Raw genomic sequence first — 9330 nt, 5'->3', positions numbered from 1 at the left:
GCCAGAGAGTTCCGTGATTACAGGACAATGTTTTGGGGATACCGGGTGGCGCGGTGGTCTAAGACACTGCATCTCAGTGCTAGAGGCTTCACTACAGACACTGGTTCGGTTCCAAGCTGTATCACCATCAGCTGTGTTTGGGATTCCCATAGGGCGGCACACAATTGGCCCAGCGTCATCCGGGTTTGGCCCAGGGTAGGCCATCATTGTAAATAAGAATTAGTTCTTAACTGACTTACCTAGTTAAATAAAGGTTAAATAAATAAAACATTTAAATATAGAATTTAAACATGATGGCAATGGAAGCCGGGACAGTCCAGCATGGATGCCATTAGCCTGTTTGGTCAGAATTAAACATTCAGTTGCTGTTGAGTACACACTACACAAACAGATTGTCACCTCCGTATGGCAGGCCAAAATAAGTATTGTAAAACATTACATTTTTTTACAAATAGAGAGAGCAAAAGAAGTATCAAATTAAATAAGTATAATTATTTAGTTGTAATGGATTGTAGTGGTAGTTGTAAAGAAAAGGGTCTCCTTTATATCTTGAAATGAACAGAGTTATGAAGTGATAGAATTATAGCACAATGCTGTCCTATGTAACTGATCAGCCACCGTGGGGGTTGTTCAGAACAGAGGAAGACAGGAGAGAATGTGTAGAGATATGTCCCTCTAAAGCTGAATCCCAGTGGAGTTGTTGCTCTTGAAAGGAGGTTTTCTGTGTTACTATTTGATCTCTTACATTGTAATATTAATATCAACATGCTATAGGCCTAGTTGGGGTGAGTCAATGAAACGTTATCTACAGGATTTCCTTTTTCTATTACTTAACCTTAATTGAACCAGGAGATCCAATTGAGGTAGATCCTCTCTAAAAACCTAACAGATTCCGTTACTGTGGTATGAGTGTTGTCTGTATACCTGATCCTCATATCCACTCATACCCAGGCTGTAGTAAAAAAAAAGAGGCGGTCTGTTGTAAAAACATAAGCCATGTTTTCAGGATTAGCTTCATGGCACATTCGTGGTGGGGATGTCAGATTTGGATCAGAGAGGAGTATGTTCCCCACACAGCTCAGGCCAGAGCCCTGCATTTAGAGACCAGAGACCAACCACGTTGATGACAGCTTTTGGAATGCGTCTCAAACGGCACCCTATTCCTTATAGAGTGCACAAATTCCGTTCAGAGCCCTAGTGCACCGTACTATAGTGAATAGGGTGCAGTTTGAGACCCAACCTCAGTCTCTACCACATGGCTATGCTACGGGGGGAACCATCCGTGGAAATTAAATGGGGGATTTTCTGAGGAGTTGGAACGTTCCTTCATGCTTGGATTTCTAAAACATAAACCCGCCGTGAGATTTGAATCCCCTCATTTTAAATTAAATGAAGGTGGTCCTTTTCTGAGGAGAGTTGGAAGGATTCCTGTTTTGTGTCCTTAGGATTCTAAAATGGAACTTCTGGGATTCCACTTTAAATAGTGTTCCAACATTGGTTTCCAGCTGCTAAAGGACACGTTTTTAAAGGTTAAATAATGGTTAAATTAAATGAAAATAAAACAATTTGGAGACTATTAGCTGTCTTTCATCTCTTTAGCTCATCATCAGATTCTTTACTGCTAATCTGGGTGCAGGTCTATTTCTCATTTGTTGGCTAAAGTAGAGTCAGACTGGTGCTGGTCTGTTGGGGAGTTTATTGCAGTGTCCGTGGTATACGATAGGCAGTGCATGGTATGGTATACAGTGCATTCGGAAAGTATTCAGACCCCTTGACTTTTTCCACATTTTGTTACATTACAGCTTTATTCTTAAATGGATTATATAGTTGTTTCCCCCTCATCAATCTACACACAATACTCCACAATGGCAAAACAAAATCAAGTTTTTATACATTTTTGCAAATGTATTAAAAATACAAAATATTCAGACCCTTTACTCAGTACTTTGTTGATTACAGCCTAGAGTCTTCTTGGCTACAAGCTTAACACACTTGTATTTGGCGAGTTTCTCCCATTCTTCTCAAACTCTGTCAGGTTGGATGGGGAGCCTCGCTGCACAGTTATTTTCAAGACTCCCCAGAGATGTTCGATCGGGTTCAAGTCCGGGCTCTGACTGGGCCACTCAAGGACATTCAGAGTCTTGTCCTGAAGCAACTTCTGCATTGTCTTGGCTGTGTGCTTAGGGTCATTGTCCTGTTGGAAGGTGAACCTTCGCCCCAGTCTGAGGTCCTGAGTGCTCTAGAGCAGGTTTTCATCAAGGATCTCTCTGTACTTTGCTCCGTTCATCTTTCCCTCAATGATGACTTTCCAAATCATGTCCAATCAATTTAATTTACCACAGGTGGACTCCAGTCAAGTTGTAGACACATCTCAAGGATGATCAATGGAAACAGGATGCACCGGAGCTCAATTTCGAGTCTCATAACAAAGGGTCTGAATACTTATGTAAATCATTCTAAAAACCTGTTTTCGCTTTGTCATTATGGGGTATTGTGTGTAGATTGATGAGAGATTTTTAAAAAACATAACGTAACAAAATGTGGAAAAAGTCAAGGGGTGTGAATACTTTCTGAATGCACTGTTATTTGTCCAGGCAGCCTGGGCTCAGCCCAGCTCTCAGCCTACCTCTCAGCCTACCTCTCAGCCTACCTCTCAGCCTACCTCTCAGCCTACCTCTCAGCCTAGCTCTCAGAGATGCTCTGACAGGCTTGTGAAGGAGGAGGAAGTCCTGTGGAAATGACTTTTCACTGGTTATTATGGTTTTGTGGTTTCCCTTAAGCACCCACTCATTGACTTCCTCTCCATCTGACATGCATTTCAGCGAGGCCAGCGTCTAATGTAGATGTTTATATTGATGTAATCACAGACCTAACCAACTAATTACAAAGCTAAATCAGAAGCCCTCAAGGCTGGGGAGCATCAAAGGGGACTGTTGGAACACTCCAATGACGCATGGAATATCCATATTCCATAAAATGTTGTAATATTAAACATGTGGAAACAGATCTGGTCGTGTTTATGACACACAGACCAGATTCCAAAGGTCTTAAAGTTTGTTGCATTCCCAGAAGCTGTTAGTATGTTAGTTTACCAAATGTTTGGGAACCACTAATCAAATCTTTCCTCTTCTCTCCTCTCCTCTCAGAAACTTGATGCCCCGGACGTTGGAAAGCCAGATCACCATGGAGAAGACACCAAGCTACTTCGTCACCAAGGAGGCTCCTCGGCGTCTCTTCGCCCTGAGTCGTCATACCAAGCTGATCGTGGTGGTCCGAGACCCCGTGACCCGGGCCGTGTCCGACTACACCCAGACGCTGTCCAAACAACCCGGCCTTCCGTCTTTCCAGAGCCTGACCTTCCGGAACTCCACCACGGGCCTCATCGACACCTCCTGGAGCGCCGTGCGCATCGGGATCTACGCCAAGCACCTGGAGAACTGGCTGCGCTACTTCCCCCTCTCGAAGTTCCTCTTCATCAGCGGGGAGCGGCTGGTGACGGACCCGGCCGGGGAGATGGGCAGGGTGCAGGACTTCCTGGGGCTGAAGAGGTTGGTCACGGACAAACACTTCTACTTCAACCAGACCAAGGGTTTCCCCTGCCTGAAGAAGCCTGAGGGGAGCAGCAGGCCACGCTGTCTGGGGAAGTCTAAGGGAAGGCCTCATCCACAGATCTCTCCAGAGGTGCTGCTCAGGCTCAGGGAGTTCTATAGGCCATTCAACATGAAGTTTTACCAAATGACAGGCCATGACTTTGGCTGGGACTGATGGAAATGGGATGGGATAGAGCATAGACATGTGTCTCCAGAGGATCTACAGGCCTTGTAATGGCCACTTGACCTGAGGTTTTTCCAAATGACAGGTCCTCGTGACTTCGGCTGGGACTGGTGGAAACAGACAGACTAGTATATTTTGGTTTTTAAAGAGAGGGTTTAAATCTCCTTGTATAAACAGATGTGATTTTCCTAGTATGATTGTTGTGTCGCTGCAATGTAATAAAAAATAAATATTCTGACAAAACTGCTCCACGAGCCAGCCAAATATTCATCCCAAATATGCTAATACTATTTCAATAAACTAGACTACAATAAGCCAAGTGCATTTCTAAAATAATTGTATTAATGACAGATAATTTTTACTGTTATCCCATAATCATGTTTGAAAATGCAATCGCAAAGATGTTTAGGGGACATTATTTTTAACAATGCAGAAGACTATTGCTGGTATAAATGCTGGACTATGTACTAAATCAAATCAAATTTATTTATATAGCCCTTCGTACATCAGCTGATATCTCAAAGTGCTGTACAGAAACCCAGCCTAAAACCCCAAACAGCAAGCAATGCAGGTGTAGAAGCACGGTGGCTAGGAAAAACTCCCTAGAAAGGCCAAAACCTAGGAAGAAACCTAGAGAGGAACCAGGCTATGTGGTGTGCCGGGTGGAGATTATAACAGAACATGGCCAAGATGTTCAGATGTTCATAAATGACCAGCATGGTCAAATAATAATAAGGCAGAACAGTTGAAACTGGAGCAGCAGCACAGTCAGGTGGACTGGGGACAGCAAGGAGTCATCATGTCAGGTATTCCTGGGGCATGGTCCTAGGGCTCAGGTCCTCCGAGAGAGAGAAAGAAAGAGAGAATTAGAGAGAGCATATGTGGGACGGCCAGTCCTCTTCTGGCTGTGCCGGGTGGAGATTATAACAGAACATGGCCAAGATGTTCAAATGTTCATAAATGACCAGCATGGTCGAATAATATTATTAAGGCCCTGGTCCTAGGGCTCAGGTCCTCCGAGAGAGAGAAAGAGAGAAGGAGAGAATTAGAGAACGCACACCTAGATTCACACAGGACACCGAATAGGACAGGAGAAGTACTCCAGATATAACAAACTGACCCTAGCCCCCCGACACATAAACTACTACTGCAGCATAAATACTGGAGGCTGAGACAGGAGGGGTCAGGAGACACTGTGGCCCATTCCGAGGACACCCCCGGACAGGGCCAAACAGGAAGGATATAACCCCACCCACTTTGCCAAAGCACAGCCCCCACACCACGAGGGATATCTTCAACCACCAACTTACCATCCTGAGACAAGGCTGAGTATAGCCCACAAAGACCTCCGCCACGGCACAACCCAGACAGGATTTGATTTGATGATTTGATTTGACTATGTACTATTTTTTTGTTAACAAAATATATTACTGATTTACTCTGTGTGCTGTAAAATTGCTATTATTTATGTTGCAAGTGTTATGCTATTGAGAATTGTGGTATATGCTATATCTGTATCCCTTTCTTCATTGTTTGTTTCATACCAAACTCATAAACTGTACCCCTCCTTGACTGTACATTTCTGGAAGCATAATTTATTAAAATGACAATGTTTGAGATGTTTTATCTACTTATCTACTTATATTACTAAAGCCTTTATTCTGAAATGGACATCCTTTTATCATCATATATATCAACGTTTCAGTATGAAATATCCACACCACATGATACACTGTTCAGTCACACCAGACCACAGAGAGAGAAGGCAGATAGGGTGGTGTGTGTAGGGGGTGGTCATACGGCCCTGTAGGTGGTGGTCATACGGCCCTGTAGGTGGTGGTCATACGACCCTGTAGGGGGTCATACGACCCTGTAGGTGGTGGTCATACGGCCCTGTAGTTGGTGGTCATACGGCCCTGTAGGTGGAGGTCACACGACCCTGTAGGTGGTGGTCATACGACCCTGTAGGGGGTCATACGGCCCTGTAGGTGGAGGTCATACGGCCCTGTAGGTGGTCATACGACCCTGTAGGTGGTGGTCATACGGCCCTGTAGGGGGTCATACGACCCTGTAGGTGGTCATACGACCCTGTAGATGGTGGTCATACGACCCTGTAGGTGGTGGTCATACGGCCCTGTAGGGGGTCATACGACCCTGTAGGTGGTGGTCATACGGCCCTGTAGGGGGTCATACGACCCTGTAGGTGGTCATACGACCCTGTAGGTGGTGGTCATACGACCCTGTAGGTGGTGGTCATACGACCCTGTAGGTGGTGGTCATACGACCCTGTAGGGCACATATGTCAGAGTCAAGGCCCGCGGGCCACATCCGGCCCGCAAGAAGGTTTTTTACGGCCCCTGGGATGATCTTGATTTATTATTAGAACCGGCCCGCAGCAAGCCGGCAGCCCGCAGATCTTTTACACGCACCAATACTACATTTCCCACAATGCAAAGGTGACGCACCGAGCAGTAGGCTGCTTCATTTCAATATTTATTGGCACAGCAGTCGTCAGCATCACAGTAAAATTAACTTTCAGATACCCATCAAAAATGGCAAAACGGAAGGTGGATACTGAGAACCGGGGGTTTCAAACAAGGTGGGAGTCGGAGTATATGTTCACGAAGGTAGCTGGAAAACCTGTGTGTCTTCTGTGTGGAGAAAGTGTGGCGGTACTGAAAGAGTATAATCTGAGACGACATTATGAAACGAAACACGCGGACAAAAACAAGAATATGGACATGGAACAAAGGCTACAAAAGGCAGAGGAATTAAAACGAGGCCTCAAATCTCGACAGGCTCTGTTCAAAAAAGCCAAATCACAAGGCCAGGCTGCTGTCAAGGCCAGTTTTATTTTGGCAGAAGAGATCGCTAAATCAGCCCGGCCATTTACGGAGGGGGATTTCATCAAAAACTGCATGATTAAAGTTTGTGACGAAGTTTGCCCAGAAAAAAGGCAACTCTTTTTAAATGTGAGTCTGAGCAGAAACACCATTGCCGAGAGAGTAGACCAGTTGTCCATCAATCTAAAAGAGCAGCTTGTGAAAAAGGGAAAAGATTTTATTGCATATTCCTTGGCTGTGGATGAGAGCACCGACATTTCTGACATTGCCCAGTTGTCAATTTTCATCCGCGGAGTGGACTCCAACCTAAGCGTGACAGAGGAGTTTTTGGCTTTACGTCCTATGCATGGCACAACTACGGGGCATGATTTGTATGAAGAGGTGTCAAGATGTGTAAATGAGATGGAGCTGCCTTGGGAAAAACTCGTGGGTTTGACAACCGACGGAGCACCTGCGATGTGTGGACACAGGAGCGGACTGGTGGCGAAGATACGGGAAAAGATGCAAGAGGAAAACGCGACAGGTGAGCTGACAGCTTATCATTGTATCATACACCAGGAAGCGTTGTGCGGTAAAGCCTTGAAAATGGAGCATGTAATGAGCATCATCACGCGCACAGTTAACTTTATCAGAGCCAAAGGTTTGAATCACCGCCAGTTCAAGGCATTTCTGACGGAGTTAGAAACGGAGCATGGTGATTTGCCTTATCACACAGAGGTGCGATGGCTAAGCCAGGGAAAGGTGCTTCAAAGATGTTTCGAGCTTCGTGAGGAGATTTGTCTGTTCTTGGACAGCAAAGGGAAAGACACAACACAACTCCGAGACGAAATGTTTCTGTGTGAAATGGCTTTTCTGTGTGACATTACGAGTCATCTGAATGCAATAAACTTGCAGCTGCAGGGTCGGGATCGTGTCATCTCTGATATGTACAGTACAGTGAAGGCATTTAAAACCAAACTGACTCTGTGGGAGACGCAGATGCGGAAAGAAAATTTGAGCCACTTTCCCAGCTGCCAGACCATGAAAGAGAAGCTCTCTACCAGTGCGTTCCCGAGCACACAGTTGGCTGATAAAATAGGTATGCTTGCCGCTGACTTTCGACGCCGATTTGCTGACTTTGAAGCACAAAAAAGCAGGTTGGAACTGCTCGGTAACCCATTTGCTGTTGACGTGGAAAGCTCACCACCAAACCTCCAAATGGAGTTGATTGACCTCCAATGCAATGATGCACTGAGGGCAAAATATGCGGCAGTGGGTGCTGCGGAGTTCGCCCGTTTCCTCCCCGGCACAATGCCCCAGCTGCGCATCCAGGCTGCTCAAACGTTGTCTATGTTTGGCAGCACATACCTGTGTGAACAACTGTTTTCTTTGATGAACCTGAACAAAACATCACACAGAAGTCGACTTACTGCTGAACACCTCCACTCAATTCTGAGGATTTCTTCAGCTCAGAGCCTTCCCCCGAACATTGATGAACTTGTGGAAAAGATGGGACACCACCAAGTATCACCCTCAACCTCAAACAAGTGAACATTACTGTGCAATCACATATTTAGAGTTTTTACTCAGTTCAAGTTTAAAAGTTAAAATTTAATATTTGTTTTCACTGCATGTTACTTCTCCTTAAACAAAGTGTTGTTTTTGATTAATAGATTTTTGCACTTTATTTTTTTGTATTTCAATCCAATTATATTTTAAAAATATTTCAGTTGAGTGGATGATAGAAAATTGCTATTATTGTTTTTTCTTTGAAGTAAATTTAGCCCACTTTTGCTAAAATAGAAAATATAGTCTACTGATGGTGCCTTGAATACCGGTTTCTTTCATTTAATGTTCATGTTATGGGGATATTTATATAAAGGAAATTTGTCTTTTGTGTCTGTTGAAAATTAAAGATTACTGACAGAGCCATAAGAAAATATTGCTTTATTTATCTGATCATATTGTAATATATTTGTTAGGTTTTCAGTAGGTTCAATTAGGTTCACTAGACTATATGCGTCATTTAAAAATTTTTCAATGAACATTCGAACAGTCCGGCCCTCGTCTTGTAGCTGATTTTTTTATTTGGCCCTCCGTCCATTTGACTTTGACACCCCTGCTGTAGGGGGTCATACGACCCTGTAGGTGGTGGTCATACGACCCTGTAGGGGGTCATACGACCCTGTAGGTGGTGGTCATACGACCCTGTAGGGGGTGGTCATACGGCCCTGTAGGGGGTCATACGACCCTGTAGGTGGTGGTCATACGGCCCTGTAGGTGGTGGTCATACGGCCCTGTAGGTGGTGGTCATACGGCCCTGTAGGTGGTGGTCATACGACCCTGTAGGTGGTGGTCATACGGCCCTGTAGGTGGTGGTCATACGACCCTGTAGCTGGTCATATGACCCTGTAGGGGGTGGTCATACGGCCCTGTAGGGGGTCATACGACCCTGTAGGTGGTGGTCATACGGCCCTGTAGGTGGTGGTCATACAACCCTGTAGGGGGTGGTCATACGGCCCTGTAGGGGGTCATACGACCCTGTAGGTGGTGGTCATACGGCCCTGTAGGTGGTGGTCATACGACCCTGTAGGGGTCATACGACCCTGTAGGTGGTGGTCATACGGCCCTGTAGGGGGTCATACGACCCTGTAGGTGGTGGTCATACGGCCCTGTAGGTGGTGGTCATACGGCCCTGTAGGTGGTGGTCATACGGCCCTGTAGGTGGTGGTCA

General features: G+C 45.4%; 1 protein-coding gene across 1 annotated transcript in view; it reads left to right on the top strand.

Moving 5' to 3' along the window:
• Window positions 1-5391, top strand: part of LOC139376729 (heparan sulfate glucosamine 3-O-sulfotransferase 6-like) — a 19586-nt gene extending 14195 nt beyond the window's left edge. The window contains exon 2 of the mRNA XM_071119618.1: window positions 3147-5391. Coding sequence (XP_070975719.1) covers window positions 3147-3765 — 619 coding nt within the window. The 3' untranslated portion in view covers window positions 3766-5391. The remainder of the gene's footprint in view (window positions 1-3146) is intronic.
• Window positions 5392-9330: the final 3939 nt, after the last annotated feature.

Source organism: Oncorhynchus clarkii, chromosome 20, assembly GCF_045791955.1.
Source record: "Oncorhynchus clarkii lewisi isolate Uvic-CL-2024 chromosome 20, UVic_Ocla_1.0, whole genome shotgun sequence".
Lineage (NCBI taxonomy): Eukaryota > Metazoa > Chordata > Actinopteri > Salmoniformes > Salmonidae > Oncorhynchus > Oncorhynchus clarkii.
The sequence above is the reverse complement of the archived record's forward strand: the minus strand, read 5'-3'. Positions and strand labels throughout refer to the sequence as shown.